This window comes from Dendrobates tinctorius, unplaced genomic scaffold (assembly GCF_039654945.1).
Source record: "Dendrobates tinctorius isolate UK_male_01 unplaced genomic scaffold, ASM3965494v1 ptg000040l, whole genome shotgun sequence".
In the NCBI taxonomy this organism is placed as follows: Eukaryota; Metazoa; Chordata; class Amphibia; order Anura; family Dendrobatidae; genus Dendrobates; species Dendrobates tinctorius.
The window spans coordinates 11,766,542-11,785,229 of NW_027361708.1; the positions used below are offsets into that span (position 1 = coordinate 11,766,542).

Sequence of the window (18,688 nt, forward strand, 5' to 3'; positions counted from 1 at the left end):
AAAAGTTTTCTTTATTTTGCCTTAATAAAGCACAAAAATTGCAATTTTTATATTTTCAAAAGAAAGGACATCACAATGTTACCCTCCAAAAAGCTGTAGCTCTCCTCACACCACAGACACACTCCTCTTCAATCCATGTTTAGCCTTATCATTTAAAAGGATTGTCCTCCACTCGGATAACCCCTTAATAAATACTGTAATGCCCAGTGTCAAATATAAATAACAGATACTCCCCTACCTCACTGGAACCAGGTCTCTCAGGGATCATGTGACATTGTTATGCCATGTAGCCATTCAGCCCATTCCTTCAAGTTTTTGACATTCACCTGAATCAGCTGACACCCGGTGCGATCAGTTGCGTTCCCCCCATGAGCACAGCTCATTGCGTATGACGTACTATTCCATCCATGGGCATTAAGTCCCAGGGCACATAGACGGAATAGTATGTCTAATGTCATAAAGGGGTTAAATTAATCTCTGGAGGCAGATTGTCATGCGGATCTGTATCCAGTCCTTAGTTCTCAACAGTTCATTTACAAATAAGAAAAATTTGAATTTTTCTGGAATTGCTCTCAGTGGGAAAAACAAGATAATCTTGTAGCTAAGATACCTTTTATGGCTAACAACAATAAAATAAATGATGTTGCAGAGCAAGCTTTAAAAACATCTTAGGTCTCTTCCTCAGGCAAGGTATAGCAAAGTTTCTGAAGAAGCACAAACATATGCACAAAAGAAAGAAAAACAAAATAAAAAAACAGAGGCATGGTTCAACTGGCTAACATGGTACCAAACGCATTTTTTTCTTTTCTCTGGAGTAAGACATTGAATTACTGATATCACAATAACATTTTATTGAACTATAGACAGCTTAGGAGGTTTGAGCCTACTGACAGATTCCTTTTAAGATGGCAGCCACCAGCATCCCATGCAACATGATAGAGGGGTGTTGATCACTTGCAAAGACGGTAAGAGCTTTCTGAAAATGCCCAATGTTTGTCAAGTGAGATCTTACATGAAGACTAGAATGTGGTTGAGATTCATGGGAGATTGACTATTTCATAATACACTGCAACACCATTGATTGTAGTGTCTTGCATAGGCAATAAAAAGATTCCAGCTTTAGGCCAAAAGGAGAAAATTAAAAACGAAAGAAACTTTACAAAATCTAAAAATCATAGTTAATCTCCCATTCCTCAAAATATATTGCTAGATGCAAAACATAAATACATAACATATTTGGCATTGCTGCTTGTGTAATTGACAAGGCTAATAACATATTAAAAAAAAATTATCCCAAATGGTGAATGTTGAAACTACAAAAAAATCTGATTTTTCATTTTTTGATGACCACAATTCTCCCCAAAAGATGCAATAAAATGTGATCAAAATGATATCAATGAAAACATCAGCATGACTAGCATAAAAAGATTTTGCACAGCTCCATAAGCAGAAAATAAAAAAGTTATTGGCTTCTGAAAGTGGTGACACAAACCACATTTTTTTGCACATTTTCAAATAAAAAAATATACATTTTTATCAATATAAACATGTGCAATGAACGTCCTAAAACAAATGCAAACACTTTTGCAGAATAGCAAGGTTTTTTTCACCAGCTACAACTCAACAAAAAAAAACCCTCATATGGCTGTGTTCATAGAAAAATAAAAAGTTGGAGGAAGGGGATGAAAAAAATGAAAACACAAAAATAAAAAATTGCAAGGCCTTTATAGGATTATATTTCTCTTAAAATCCTTGCCTATACATTCATATACACTGCTCAAAAAATAAATGGAACAATAAAATACCACATCTTAGATATCACTGAATGAAATATTCCAATTGCAAATCTTTATTCATTGCATAGTGGAATTCGTTGAGAACAATGAAACATAAAAATGATCAATGTAAGTCAAAATTAATATCCCATGGAGATCTGTATGTGTAATGATACTCAAAACTAAAGTGGAAAATCGAATTACAGGCTGATCCAACTTCAGTGAAAATGATTCTCAGTAGTGTGTGGCCTCCACATGTCTGTATGACCTCCCTACAATGCTTGGGCATGCTCCTGATGAGAAGGCCAAAATGTTCATGCTGAAGGATGTTGCAGGAAGCAGATCACTCTCCACGGCATCTCCAGACTCTGTCACGTCTTTCATATGCTCAGTGTGACCAAGCTTTCATCTGTGAAGAGCACAGGATGCCAGTGGCGAATTTGCCAATCCTGGTGTTCTGTGGCAAATGCCAAGCATCCTGCACGGTGTTGGGCTGTGAGCACAACCCCCATCTGTGGATGTTGGGCACTCAGACCATCCTCATGGATTTGGTTTCTAACCGTTTGTTCAGACACATGTACATTTATGGCCTGCTGGAGGTCATTTTGACATGCTCTGGCAATGCTCTTCCTGTTCTTTCTTGCACAAAGGCTGAGGAAGCGGTCCTGCTGCTGGGTTATTGCCCTCCAATGGCCCCCTCCATGTCTCCTGGTGTACTGGCCTGTCTCCTGGTAGCACCTCCAGCCCCTGGACACTACGCTGGCAGACACAGCAAACCTTCTTGCCACAGCTCGCATTTATTTGCCATCCTAGATGAGCTACACTACCTGAGCCACTTGTGTGAGTTGTAGAGTCCGTCTCATGCTACCACGAGTGTGAAAGCACAACCAACATGCAAAAGTGACCAAAACATCAGTCAGAAAGCATTGGTACTGAGATGTGGTCTGTGGTCCCCATCTGCAGAACCACTTCTCTATTGAGGGTGTCTTGATAATTGCCAATAATTTCCCTCTGTTGTCTGTTCCATTTGCACAACAGCATGTGAAATTGATTGTCAAACAGTGTTGCTTCCTAATTGGACAGTTTGATTTCACAGAAGTTAGATTTTCTTGGAGTTATTTTCTGTTGTTTAAGTGTTCCCTTTATTTTTTGAGCAGTGTATATTTTATAGAAGAAGTGTGGCCAAGTTATTCTTAAGTGGATTCTGTTAACCCAAAATGCAGTAAAATAGGCTATACAGTGTTATCTAGGATTGAACACCTATAAAAACCATACTAGAACTGTACATGTTACCGGTGCCTGATAAAATAACTTAATTTGTATTCAAAAGAGGAGGATTCAGTGCTCCCTTGGAGTGCCCAAGATTTTGGTGAACTGTTAAGCCTCCTTATGTGCATATTGGAGGCCTTCATATGCTTTTGATTGACAGTACTCTCTTTTTAGAGCAAGCACTTTCTGAAAACTGCCACCTTGTGTGTGCCAGTGTCCTGGCTGTGACTGGCTGCACATGCACACTGGCTGGGCATGTTCTCCCTCCTGTATTCCTTCTTCTGATACTGCGTGATGCACTTTTGGGTGTATTAGGGTATAGAGTGGCATCTGAAGAAAGGAAACAAGTAGGAGAATTCTCCCACCAACTCCTTGCATGGGCAGCCGTGCTCACACACAGGCAGCCTTCAAACATTGTTCACTCAATCAAAAGTGGAGGAAGGCCCCAAATATGCAAATGAGAAGATGTAATGGTGCACCAAACTGTTTGCCAAGCCAATGGTGCACTGTACGAGTAACAGGTACAGTGCTAGCATGGCTGCTATAAGGGCAAAGTTCCCTACTGCACTGTATAGCCCATTTCAAATTCATTTTAAGGGTGATAGGCTCCCATTAAACTTTTATATTATAAGGGAATGCAGATATTCATGTATTCATTATTGCTTTTTTATGCTAAATATATTGAGTGAATTTATCTGGACCATAGCAAAATCTCAATGGCCACTTTTTTTCCCCTTCCCTTGTCACTCTTTACTGCTTCACTCTATGATTGTGATTTGGGCTCCCGATAGGCCTCTAATGTCATTGCATGATATGCTGTTGAGAAAAGCATCATGACATCATGATATTATAACATGTGGCACCATGACAGCAATGTGCACAGCGATGTCAGAAACATAGTAAGTGCTGGATGCCCCAGCAGAGAGCGATGAAGACCGAAGAGGATGAACATTTGGTCAGACCTTATCTGGAATACTATGTTCAGATTTGGGCACCACATTTTAAAAAAGACATCAACAAACTGGAGCAAGTTCAGAGAAGAGCGGCCAGAATGGTGACCGGTCTGCAAACTATGTCCTATGAGGAATGGTTGCAGGATTTGGGAATGTTTAGCTTTCAAAAGAGAAGACTCAGAGTAGACTTAATCACTGTCTACAAATATCTCAAGGGCTGTCACATTGTAGAAGGATCATCTTCATTCTCATTTGCACAAGGAAAGACTAGAAGCAATGAGATGATACTGAATGGGAGGATAATAATACAACATTTTGGCACTCAACTTATTGAAAAAGTGAAAGATTTTATTTGCAGTCACAAATATAGACGTTTCGGCTATATCAATAAGCCTTCATCAGTACACTGTAGAATTAATGGAAACATATGTAATATAAATGAGATGCTACAAATAATAGAATAATTCAAATGAAACATTAATCTTCAAAAGAAAAAACTTCCATAGGTGCACAAGTGATAGGGAGGACGGGGTGAGGTATTAGGGAGTATGATTTATAAATAAGGAAAAAAAAGGTAAGAAAAAAGGAAAAAGTAAAAACGTAGACCTACCAAGACTGCTCATGTCCAATAAATTTCTGGATATCTAAAGTAGGATAAAAATGTAAGTGTATATAAAGAGACTGTGGTCATGTTCAGGAATTGTGGATAAGGCTTGTTAGGATTAGATATGTATGTTATTCTCTATAGGGTGTCGCCACTGTTGGGGTAAATATAAATGGAGGTCGTGCCATCCATAATGGGTTAACAGATATAAAGACCTAGATCAAAATGATACATCAATAGCTGTTCAATAGGATTATGGAAAAATGTGAGTTATACCAGTACAAAACTGACCTGCAAAATTTAAAAGAGGGGGATATTGGAGTAATGTCCAAAAGAAATTAATCCCTTGGAGAGTCTAATGAAAAAAGGGAAAGAAATACTGAGTTCTAGGGTCTCTAGTGTAGTTGCTCAGTGCGCCATGTTGAAACTTACTCACTTTAAATATGGAATTAGAATCTCTCTCCTGACGGCTGAAAAGTCAAATGCCTGCCTCAAGAGTGTTTAGATGGCCGTATCTAAAGAAAAAGTAACTCAGGGGTTCAGGCCGCTGCTATGTCCGTGAAGGTACATGAAAGTAATGAAGGAGCAGTGGCTTACTGTTGGTGGGTGGCGGCGCTGTATGACCTGAAGAAATGCGGTATCCACCACTGGTGTCGCAGATGTCAGTGACCTGTGTTGCTGTGGTATAAGTGAGCGGTAGGCGGGACTATCGCTCAGAGTGACTGGGCCACGTCACCAGAAGTGACGCTGAAGTGCGCGTCACCACCTTGAAAGCCTGTATGGCAGGGTGAAGAATTGGAGGTGTTACCATCTGTCACTTGTAACGGGGGTGACGCTAAGCAAGCGTCTCTATTATACCCGTTCTATGTGCATCTGTATGAGGTCGCTAATAATCCTGGTACTGCCCTGTATTAAAGTACATATGTCTATGTTGCTATGGACACGGTGTCTCTATTTGTATAAGGCTTCTACTAATAGGGAACGTTCGGAAGCCTAAAGAGAGGGACAAAAAACAATATAGAATATATAAAATAATAAGGTGAGTGCCAAAATTTTGTATTATTATCTATACTGGTGTGGGAACCTTCTTTTGTGCACCGACTCAGCTGTGCCACGATACACTGTTGACTGAATGGGAGGAGACACAGATTAGATATTAGAAAAAACTTCTTGAGATTTAGGGTGATCAATAAGTGGAACAGGCTGCCACAAGAGGTGGTAATTTCTCCTTCAATAGAAGTCTTCAAACAGAGATTGGACAGATATCTGTCTGGGATGATTTAGCGAATCCTGCTTTGAGCAGGGGGTTGGACCAGATGGCCCAGGAGCTCCCTTCCAACTCTACCATTCTATGATTCTATGATTCAATGATTAACATAATGGGGAAAGGTGAAAAGAAAAGGCACAGAAGACCAGACAGTGAGCTGTGCGTGTGGCAGGACAAATGTGCAGTGACTTTAGTATTTTTTTCATTCTATATTTTTATGCTTTGAGGTCTGTAGATAAATTCAATTTGTGACAAATAACTTTGATGCAAATCAAATCTTCTTGTAAAATTTACATGATTTGCCAAATTTGATTTGTGGCAGTTTTTATAATCTATACACATACAGTAGCTACAAGTAGAGTTGAGCGACTTTGGTCAGATCGGGTTTCATGAAACAAAATTTGTTTCAGATGAAACTGGTCCGACTAGGGAAAAAAAAGTCGGAGTTTCGTCCGAAACCCGACCCCAATGCAAGTCAATGGGAAATAAAAGTCGGCATTGAGCGGATGACATTCATCCACTCAATGCCGACTTTTATTCCCCATTGACTTGCATTGGGGTCGGGTTTCGGACGAAACTCTGACTTTTTTTGCCCTAGTCGGACCAGTTTCATCTGAAACAAATTTTGTTCCATGAAACCTGATCTGACCAAAGTCGTTCAACTCTAGCTACCAGCATATTTGAATTCCATATACAATAGCTCCATAAAACACCCACGAAGTAAACTGTCAGATCCTTATAGCTTGTCTTATTTTACTTGACATGTTATGGTGGCATTTTGTTAATGAAAATAATTGGGGGCACTGTGTAGTTTTGTGTGTTTTACTTTAATTTACTTAAAAAAGAAACCAAAGAATACCGATCCGATGTTGCTGTTGCTGCGGGGTCTTGCATCTTGACGTGATGTCAGGAGAGGGCTGGTTGTGGTCCCGGAATCGACGCATGCGCAGTCTGCGCTTACCGTCGCCATTTTGTAGAAGACACACTGCAGTGTGTCTTCTCTAAAATGGCGCCGGAAAGCGAGAACTGTACAGGTGCCTAGTCCGGCACCACAACACACCCTCTCCAGACATCACGGAGCAACAATTAAATAATCGGGTATTGACGCGGTCCCTCTCCAGACATCACCATGCGTCAATACCCGATCATTACGTTGTTGGGCCGTGATGTCTGCAGTGGGCCTGTTGTGGTGCCAAACTTGGCGCCTGCGCAGTCCTTGCTTTCTGTCGCCATGTTGTAGAAGATTACAGTGTGTCATCAAGAAAATGGTGCTGGAAAGCGAGGACTGCGCCGGCACCACAACACGCCCTCTCCAGACATCACGGCATTGGGGGGACTATGCATCCCAGGATTGGGGGGGTGAGGAGACCATACATACCAGGATTGGGGGGTGAGAGGACCATGCATTCCAGGATTGGGGGGTGAGGGGACCATGCATACCAGGATAAGGGGGTGAGGGGGTGAGGGGACCATGCATACTAAGATTGGGAGTGAGGGGACCATGCATACCAGGATAGGGGGGTGAGGGGACCATGCATACCAGGATAGGGGAGTGAGAGGAACATGCATTCCAGGATAGGGGGGTGAGAGGACCATGCATACCAGGATTGGGAGTTAGGGGACCATGCATTCCTGGATTGAGGGATGAGGGGTAGCATGCATACCAGGATTGGTGAGTGAGAGGACCATGCATACCAGGATAGGGGGGTGAGAAGACCATGCATACCAAAATAGGGGGGAGAGGGGACCATGCATACCAGGATTGGGAGTGAGAGGACCATGCATATGAGCAAGGGTGGAGAAGGGTATAGCATGCATACCAGGATAGGGGGATGAGGGGACCATGCATTCCAGGATAGGGGGGGTGAGAGGACCATGCATACCAGGATTGGGAGTGAGGGGACCATTCATTCCCGGATTGTGGGGTGAGGGGTAGCATGCATACCAGGATTGAGGGGGTGAGGGGACCTTGCATAACAGGATTAGAGGGTGAGGGGTAGTATGCATTCCCGGATTGTGGGGTGAGGGGTAGCATGCATTCCCAGATTGGGGGTGAGGGGACCATGCGTTCCAGGATTGGGGGGTGAGGAGACCATGCATACCTGGATTAGGGGGGTGAGGGGACCGTGCATTCCCAAATTTGGGTGAGGGGACCATGCATGCCAGGATTGGGGGGTGAGGAGACCATGCATACCAGGATGGGAGGGTGAGAGGACTATGCATACCAGGATTGGGGGGTGAGGGGACCATACATTCCAGGATTGGGAGTGAGGGGACCATGCATGCCAGGATAGGGGGTGAGAGGACCATGCATACCAGGATTGAGGGGTGAAAGGACTATGCATACCAGGATATGGGGTGAGGGACCATGCATACCAGGAGGGGGTGAGGGGACCATGCATACCAGGATAGGGGGATGAGGGAACCATGCATACCAGGATAGGGGGATGTGGGGACCATGCATACCAGGAAAGGGGGGTGAGAGGACCATGCATACCAGGATAGGGGGGAGAGGGGACCATGCTTACCAGGATTGGGGGGTGAGGGGACCATGCATGCCAGGATAAGGGGGTAAGAGGACCATGCATACCAAAATAGGGGGGAGAGGGGACAATGCATACCAGGATAAGGGGGGTGAGGGGACCATGCATACCAGGATAGGGGGGTGAGGGGACCATGCATACCAGGATAGGGGGTGAGAGTACCATGCATGCCAGGATAGGGGGGTGAGAGGGCCATTCATGCCAGGATAGGTGGGTGAGAGGACCATACGTACCAGGATAGAGGGATGAGGGGACCATGCATACCAGGATTGGGGGGTGAGGGGTACCATGCATACCAGAATTGGGGATGAGGGGACCTTGCTTACCAGAATTGGGAGGTAAGGGGTGCCATGTATACCAGGATTGGGGATAAAGGGACCATGCATACCACGATTGGCAGGTGAAGGAGTACCATACATCTTACAATAGGGATGAGGGAGGACCATGCATACCAGGGTTGGGGATGAAGGGATGATGCATACCTGGATTGGGGGGTGAAGGTCAATGCTTTCTAGGATTGGGGGGTGAGCAGACCATGCATTCCAGGACTGGGGGGGTGAGAGGACCATGTATACCAGGATTATTGGGTGAGGAGACCATGCATACCAGGATTGTGGGGTGAAGGAACCATGCATACCATGGTAGGTATGAGGGGGTACCATGCATATCAGGATTGGGGGTGAATTAATCATGAGTACCAGGATATGGATGAGGGGCTGCCATGCATACCAGAATTGGGGGGCATACATACCAGAATAGGGATAAGGGGGCCATGCATACCAGGATCGGGATGAGAGGTACCATACATACCAGGATAGGGATTAGGAGTACCATGCATAGCAGGATAGTGATGAGTGGTGCCATACATACCAGGATAGGAGGGGACAGCACAAACCAGGATGGGAGACCATATACCAATAAAAATTATCGCCACCCGGGCGTAGAACGGGTTCATAGCTAGTCTAATATAATGTGCCAGCTAAACCGAGAGCAGCAAACACTTATTCGCTAGTTTGGAGTTTCAACCTCCATATGGAATTTAAGGAGAATTGAGTCCCCTGATTTCCTTCATGGCACTCCAGAGAAAAGAACTTTGGAGTTACTCAACTATTTTTCACGCTAATGGGCAGTCCCAAAATTGTCAATGTGCCATCGAAGTTTCAGCAAAGAAGTTTTAATGTGGCTTTTGACAGTGGTGGAATGCTGACTTAGAAAAGGTTGTGAACTTATGATCTAGATAGATAGGTAAATGATTAATCAATATGATACGTTTCTCATAAAACTTTATACTGTATTACCTAATGATATAGTACATTGGCAAGATGGAGTCTTTTTCCATACTCAAATAGACTTAGGGTCATATAGAGAATGTGGAGATAGAGCAAACAATGTCATAAGTGATGTTGACCGTAGTATCGTTTCCACATGATGTTTTTCTTCTTAATGTCTTATATTTAGATAAACAGTAGACTAAAACTGCCTTTATCTTTGCACATTATGTCGTGACTCATGGTTATTGTTCATTCTTGTAGCATTCTCACGGAATATCAAAATGATTTGAATATAAAGAAAGCAATTGTACATATATTCTAAAAGGCAAACAAAGGCAGCTTTTAAAAAGTCAAGACTGCACCTTCGCAAGTGATAGATATGGAAATGAGTGACTATGACTGCACGTTTTCTTCAGTTTGTAACTTGTTCACGGTATTTCATGAAGTAAAACCGCTTTGATGTGCTTATTGTAAAACAATGCACTTTTTTGAACACGAATGTGCTTTTGCTTGCAGAGAGTGAAGAGGTATACCAACAGCAGATCCTGTCAATCTCCTGCATCGTCTTCGGCATTGTATCTGTGGGTTTGATTTGTGCCGCATTCTACTGCAGAACAAAGTAAGATGTATTATTTGGCTTTGGTCTATAGCGCATTGATAGTTCCTGAGCACAATTTGCCTGTTTATTGAACAGTATTATTCACAATAAACAAAAAGTAGCTGCAACATGGAGCTATACTGTGCACAAATGTATAGGTAATATGCCCTAATGGATATTGTTGCCTTAACAATACAGCTTTATTGTTTTACTGATTTCTGCACATGTAAAGCATTTTAGAAGTTGAGGAACACTTTTCATAACACATCTACAGCAGCGTTTCCCAAACTCCAGTCCTCACGGCCCCCAACAGGTCATGTTTTCAGGATTTTTTTAGTATTTCACAGGTGATGGAAGTATCATCAAGGCATCAGGAATTCTCTTACATGTGTAACACTATGGAAATCCTGAATACATGGCCTGTTGGAGTCCGCGAGGACTGGAGTTTGGGAACCACTGATCTACAGTATACAGCAGCAGATGAAGGCAAAGTGCAGTCCAAGGGCTGAAACCACTGGCCCATAGAACACACCACGTACAGTGCCCGATTTCACAACTATTTGAAGTGCCAGGATGCAGACAGTAGAGACTATAACAATGGAGTAGGGTGCTGCCATCACCCCATTCCTCTATTCAGCATGTGTGACTGAGACAGCAGATGAGATAATATCAGCACCTCATACAGTATAAGTGTTGGCACTTTTGAAATTGTTCCAAAAAAAGAACATTTCTCCTATATTATTATTGCTATTAGTTGTTTCATTTATTTCCTTTGTGTGTATTTGAACAACACAAAAAAAAAGAAAAAAAGGCAAATTGGACATAATTTCACACAAAACCCCAAAAAAGCGCTGAACAAAACTCTTGGCACCCTCAGCTAATATTTGGATGCACGTCCTTTTGAATAAATAGCTGCAATCAATAACTTCCTATAACCATCAACAAGATTCTTACACCTCTCAACTGGAATTTTGAACCACTCTTCTTTTGAAAGCTTTTCCAGCGCTCTCATAATTTAAGGGTGCCTCTCCGCATAGCAATTTTACGATTATTCTACAGGTGTTCAATGGGATTTAAAACCTGACTGTAGATAAAGGACTATAGAAAGCCCATGCTATGTGTAGGGGGCTATATGAGGGCTCATACCGTAAGTAGGGGGGCTTTGTGGGCGTTCAAACTGTATACAGAGGTGGCTTTGTAGGGGCTCATACTTTATATAAGGATGCTGTGTGTGGTTCCATACTGTGTATAGGGTCTGTGTGTGGGATCATAATGTATCTAAGGGGCCTTGTGTGAGCTCATGCTCTATATAGGGATTCATGCTGTATTTAGTGGGGGCTCATAAAGTATGTAGTGGGTTTTGTTGGATCTTATACTTTATATAGGGAAGCTGTGTTAAGGCTCATACTGTATATAGGAAGTGCATTGTGGTATTTATTTATTTTACTCACCTATATAGCACCATTAATTCTGCAGTGTTTTTTTCAAACACCATCGCCACTGTCCCCATAGGGGTTCAAAATCTAAATACCCTATCAGTATGTCTTTGGAGTGTGGGAGGAAACTGGAATACCCAGAGAAAACCCACGCAAACACAAACTCCTTGCAGATGTTGTTCTTGCTGGGATCATACTATATTTAACCCCGTAACGACTGTGGGATTTTCAATTTTTGCATTTCCATTTTCTTGCTCCCAGTCTTCCTAGAGCCATAACTTTTTTATTTTTTCATCAATACACCATATGAGGGCTTCTTTTTATGAGACAAGTTGTACTTTTGAACTACACCATTGGTTTTACCATATTGTGTACTGAAAAACTGGGCAAAATTCAAAGTGAAATGAAATTGCAAATAAAGAGCAATTTTGCTAATTTTTTTTACCATGTTCACTAAATGCTAAAACTGACCTGCCTTTATGATTCTTCAGGTCATTACAAGTTCACGAATACCAAAAATGTATGGGTTCTGTTTTATTTAACTGGTGAAAAGAAAATCCAAAATTTGCAAAAAAAAAAGCACAATTTTTCAAGATCCGTAGCATCTCCATTTTCAGGATCTTGGGCTGGGTGAAGGCTTATTTTTGCGTGCCAAGCTGACATTTTTATTGATAACATTTTGGTGTAGATACAATGTTTTGATCCCGTTATTGCATTTAATTACAATGTTGTTGGAACCAAAAAAAAAAGCGTAATTATGGCCTTTTAAATTTTTTCTTGTTACGCCGTTTACGATTTGATTAATTATTTTTATATTTTGATAGATCAGGCGTTTTTGAACGCAGTGATATCAGATATTTTATTTATTTATTTTTTATTGTTTTATATTAAATAGAGCGAATGGCAGATGATTTATACTTTTATAGTGGAGGAAATAAGCATTTGATCCCTTGCTGATTTTGTAAGTTTGCCCACTGACAAAGACATGAACAGTCTATAATTTTAAGAGTAGGTTAATTTTAACACTGAGAGATAGAAAATCACAAATAAAATCCAGAAAATCACATTGTATAAATTATATAAATTTAGTTGCATTTTGCAGTGAGAAATAAGTATTGGATCCCCTACCAACCATTAAGAGTTCTAGCTCCTACAGACCAATTAGATGCTCCTAATCAACTTGTTACCTGCATTAAAGACAGCTGTCTTACATAGTCACCTGTATAAAAGACTCCTGTCCACAGACTCAATTAATCAGTCAGACTCTAAACTCTACAACATGGGCAAGACCAAAGAGCTTTATAAGGATGTCAGGGACAAGATCATAGACCTGCACAAAGCTGGAATGGGCTGCAAAACCATAAGTAAGACACTGGGTGAGAAGGAGACAACTGTTGGTGCAAAAGTAAGAAAATGGAAAAATACCAAATTACCGTCAATCGACATTGATCTGGTGTACCATGCAAAATCCCACCTCGTGGGGTATCCTTGATCATGAGGACGGTGAGAGATCAGTCTAAAACTACACAGTGGGATCTTGTTAATGATCTCAAGGTATCTGGGACCACATTCACCAAGAAAACCATGGGTAACACATTACGCTGTAAAGGTAAAATCCTTCAGTGCCCTCAAGGTCCCCCTGGTCAAGAAGGTACATGTGCAGACCCATCTGAAGTTTGCCAATGAACATCTGCATTATTCTGTGAGTGATTGGGAGAAGGTGCTGAGGTCATATGAGACAAATATTGAGATCTTTGACATTAGCTCATCTCGCCGTGTTTGAAGGAAGAGAAATGCTGCCCATGATTCAAAGATCACCATCCCCACTGTCAAGCATGAAGGTGGAAACATTATGTTTTGGGGTGTTTCTCTGATAAGGGCATGAGACTACTTCACTGCATCAATGAGAGAATGGATGGAGCCATGTGTTAGGCGCCGGGATTCTCACACTGCACAGGATAGATGCTGAATGTGTAGTTGCTGCTGGTTCTCTAGCTAAGCCTATGGTGTCTACTGGTATTCACGTGCAGCACTGTGCTCTGGAGACTAAGTCAGGATTTCACGCTACGGAGCATGTACATGATGTGGCGCCCTCTCATTGGTGCTCAGACATCAGCTGCTCTGGTGAGGTGGCAGATTCTGATTGGTCCACAGGCAAGGTCCTGTCTGTCTTGACTTGAGCTGAAGGTATAAAAGGCTCTCAATGGTACACACCTTTGCACTATTATCATGCTTATTTGCTGTGTGTATAGGGGGAAAGCTACCACCCTGTTTGCACGTGTGCTGCTAATAGCACTGCAAGTGTGTTTCTAGACAGGCAGTTTAGGGTGGGAACTCCCACTTGAACTTAGTGGCTGAACTGGTTGTCCTCAGGCACAGGCTCAAAAGCCACCGTGTGTCAGTGCAGGATCAATCACCAGTGTAGTGGGGGGTGAGTTATAGGGACTCCACTAGTGTCAATCCCTCTATGCTCCTGTGACGTTTAACAGGGCATAGCTTAGAGTGCTCTGAGTTTCTGTATTGCTCTGTTGAGTAACAGAGTCAGGTGCTTTGCACTCTGTGGTGGTGAACGGCGTGAATCTACCCTCACGGATTACCCACCAGTCCGCCCCATTGATACTCTCGGTGTCTCCATCTCATCAGGAGATGATATCCCTCCTCCTCATGCCCCAGGGATCACACAATGCTCACACTTTGACTAAACTCTGATCATGCATTGATCATAGTGTCAATTGCATAAATGGCTGTATTCTCTTCAATGATAGAATCTACATCCATCTGTAAGAGCCCTTATCTTTAACGATTTGCTAAATTGGGATGGAAATATTTTTTTCTGAATATGCTTAGTTTGTATAAAAGAGGTATAGTAGTTTTAAAAAATTGTATCACATTAAATTTAAAATAAAAATCAATTGCATTATTTGATGTGCACAATACTACTTTAAGTTGTACAATAAGCCATACCTAATACTAAAGCGCAATAGCCTTTGTAAAATGATAGGATGCTAAGCCTTCTAGAACGAAGACTTCCTTGAGAATGAAAATGCAGCTCTAGTAAGCTATATAAGACAAGTAAAACATGTGTCCAGTATCTCTTATACTTTCTACCATTTCCATTATTTCCTAATTGATCAACAGAAGTATGAAAATTAATAATAGAGTTTTTAACTATTTTCCTTGAGGGATTGATTTGCCAAGGTCTTGATCTCAGTGTGCCGATTTCTTCTTGACATCTGAAATCCAATTTGTGTATATGCTGAATATTAAAATGAAGTAGATATTAATAGATCAAAGGATTTGCAATTTGTTTGTCTCAACATATGATACTTCTATTTTTACATAAAGAATCTGCACCATGCGTAAGACAGAAGTCTTTTTTTTGTTTTGGTAGCATACACATAATAGACTATGTGGGTATTTTTTTGCTCTACCAAATCTCTTTAGTTGGATTGCTGAAAAGTTCTGACAGGTCCATTCAACATTTTTTCAAGAGGCTTAAATATATACTCAAGATATACAAAAAAAGTTTAGTGTCTGCTCACCTCCTCCTGGAGCGCACGGATCCTGTTGTGCAGCATCATAGTTCAGAACATTAAAATCATTTTAATGTTCTGGACTATGACGTAATTGCTTTTATCCTACTGGAAGTGATGGAATAAAAGAAAATGGATTTTATGGACTTACAGCGCTGGACTTATTTTTTCTAAGCTTAAATATATACACTATTTATGGTGAACTTACTCATTTCTAAATAATGCAATATGTTATGAAAAGTGAAAAAAGCATATATGTTGCTGGTAGCTAGAATGGTGCAGTATATGGAGAATATGGTGCCATTTTATTAAAGGCTCAGCACTACATATTTAGGTAATAGGCAGCCGAATGTTAAAATCTGGCAGAAAGAAATTCTTGTAATATGAAGATAGAGACATACACTTTAAAAATAATGCTATTAAATAACCCCTTCTTTTAGTGGGGTTAAAATAATTTTATAATAAAATGTGGAATAAAAGCAAAATATTTTATATCTTTAAAGAGGTTCTGTCACTACGTCAAATGTGGCCAACTTTTGCTCCTCTTTCTTTCACGGCTCCCGGGTGTAACTGCTGTGTGGAGGGTTGTGCACCGCAGCAAGGGAGCTGACAGCAGAGTGGCGGAGAACTCAACAAGTAGCAAGCAGGGCCTGAACCACGTGACAGTGGGAGGTGGCCAAGGGCGGTGCCAGGCGCTGGGGTGCAGGGGAGATGATAGACGCCGGAGAGTTTTGAGATGTGCCAAGTTCAAAAGTATAGCTGACAGGGAATCCTAGTCCAGAGTGTGTATTAATACCCCTCCCAGATCCAAAGGGAGGCCACCACAATTAACCCTGAGAGGGCAGGACATGAACGGTGTCCAATACCATGACACTTTCATTCCCACAGCTCCTCTAAATAAGAGCCAATAAGTTGCTGAATGCCCCCATGCCTGTCATGTGAACTCCCTTATGATTTCTAGCTTGTGGCTCTATGTCACTATTTACAGCAATATTGTAGAATAGCACAGTATTATTGCTGTCTCTTGTTCAGGCAATCAGATAATCATAGGTTCAAATACCCTAAGAGGACTAAAAAATAACTATAGAAAACAAATTCAAAAATATATAAACCGATAAAAATATAACAATTTGAATCACTAAAAAAAGTTTTCAAAAATACAGTCATATGTTAAAGTTTGGGCACCCCTATTAATGTTATCCTTTTTTCTTTATAACAATTTTGTTTTTTGCAACAGCTATTTCAGTTTCATATATCTAATAACTGATGGACGCAGTTATATTTCTGGATTCAAATGAGGTTTATTGTACTAACAGAAAATCTGCATTTGCACAAAATTTGACCGGTGCAAAAGTATGGGCACCCTTATCATTTTCTTGATTTGAACACTCCTAACTACTTTTTACTGACTTCCTGAAGCACTAAATTGGTTTTGTAACCTCATTGAGCTTTGAACTTCATAGCCAGGTGTATCAAATCATGAGAAAAGGTATTTAAGGTGGCCACTTGTAAGTAGAATCATAGAATCATAGAATCATAGAATCGTAGAGTTGGAAGGGACCTCCTGGGCCATCTGGTCCAACCCCCTGCTCAAAGCAGGATTCGCTAAATCATCCCAGTCAGATGTCTGTCCAGCCTCTGTTTGAAGACTTCCATTGAAGGAGAACTCACCACTTCTCGTGGCAGCCTGTTCCACTCATTGATCACTCTAACTGTCAAAAAGTTTTTTCTAATATCTAATCTGTGTCTCTTCCCATTCAGTTTCATCCCATTGCTTCTAGTCTTTCCTTGTGCAAATGAGAATAAAGTTGATCCTTCTACAATGTGACAGCCCTTTAGATATTTGTAGACAGCTATTAAGTCTCCTCTCAGTCTTCTCTTTTGCAAACTAAACATTCCCAAATCCTGCAACCTTTCCTCATAAGACAGGGTTTGCAGACCGGTCACCATTCTGGTCGCTCTTTTCTGAACTTGCTCCAGTTTGTTGATGTCTTTTTTAAAATGTGGTGCCCAAAACTGGACACAATATTCCAGATGAGGTCTGACCAAAGAGGAGTAGAGGGAAATAATGACTTCACGTGATCTAGACTGTATGCTTCTGTTAATACATCCTAGAATTGCATTTGCCTTTTTTGCTGCTGCATCACACTGTTGACTCATATTCAGTCTGTGATCTATTAGTATACCCAAGTCTTTTTCACATGTGCTGTCACTTAGCCCTATTCCTCCCATTCTATATATGCTTTTTTCATTTTTATTGCCCAGATGTAGTACTTTGCATTTCTCCCTGTTAAAAACCATTCTGTTAGTTGCTGCCCACTTCTCCAGTTTATTTAAATCTTTTTGAATCCTCTCTCTCTCTTCTCTAGTATTAGCTATCCCTACTAGCTTTGTGTCATCAGCAAATTTAATCAGTTTACCCTCAATTCCTTCATCTAAATCGTTGATAAAGATGTTGAACAATACAGGGCCCAGGACAGAGCCCTGTGGTACCCCACTTGAGACATTCTTCCAACTGGATGTGCAGCCATTTACGACCACTCTTTGGGTCCGATCACTAAGCCAGTTATGAATCCACCTAACAGTTGCCTTGTCCATTCCATACTTAGTCATTTTTTCAATAAGGATTGTATGAGAGACTTTGTCAAATGCTTTGCTGAAGTCAAGATATACTATATCTACAGCATTTCCTTGATCCACCCAATCAGTGATACCGTCATAGAAGGAAATTAAGTTAGTCTGACATGACTTATTAGTTAGAAACCCATGCTGACTCTGTTTAATCACTTCATTCTTATCCAGGTATTGACATACATGTTGTTTAATAATTTGTTCAAAGATCTTTCCTGGTATAGAAGTCAGACTCACCGGCCTATAGTTGCCTGGGTCCACCTTCTTCCCCTTTTTGAAGATAGGAACAACATTTGCTCTTCTCCAGTCTTCTGGCACTTCTCCTGTTCTCCAAGAATTTTCAAAGATTATGGAGAGGGGTTCAAAAATTTCTTCTGCTATCTCCTTCAGTACTCTGGGGTGTAATTCATCTGGACCTGGAGACTTGAATTCATTTAGGTTAGCTAAGTGTTTCCTCACTATCTTTCTGTTTATAGATATCCTGGATTCTTCTATTCCCTTAATAGGACAGTGAATAACAGTTGATGTTGCATTTCCTTTCTGAGAGAAAACAGATGCAAAATAGGAATTTAAAAGTTCAGCCTTCTCAACATCCTGTCTTACCATTTCATCATTTTCATCCTGTAAAAATCCTATAGCATCTTTGACTTTTCTTTTACTTTTGACATATCCCCAAAATCCTTTATTATTGCTTTTGACATCTCTTGCAAGCCTCAGTTCATTTTCAGCTTTAGCTAATCTGATTTGTGCCCTGCAGGTTCTGCAGACAGCATTATATTCTTCTTTAGATATGCCTCCCTCTTTCCAT

General features: G+C 41.1%; 1 protein-coding gene across 2 annotated transcripts in view; it reads left to right on the forward strand.

The window, feature by feature from the left end:
* Positions 1-18,688, forward strand: part of NRG3 (neuregulin 3) — a 1,501,599-nt gene that overhangs the window by 1,227,294 nt on the left and 255,617 nt on the right. For both annotated transcript variants that reach the window (XM_073574817.1, XM_073574818.1), the window contains exon 5: positions 10,199-10,301. In XM_073574817.1, coding sequence (XP_073430918.1) covers positions 10,199-10,301 — 103 coding nt within the window. The remainder of the gene's footprint in view (positions 1-10,198; positions 10,302-18,688) is intronic.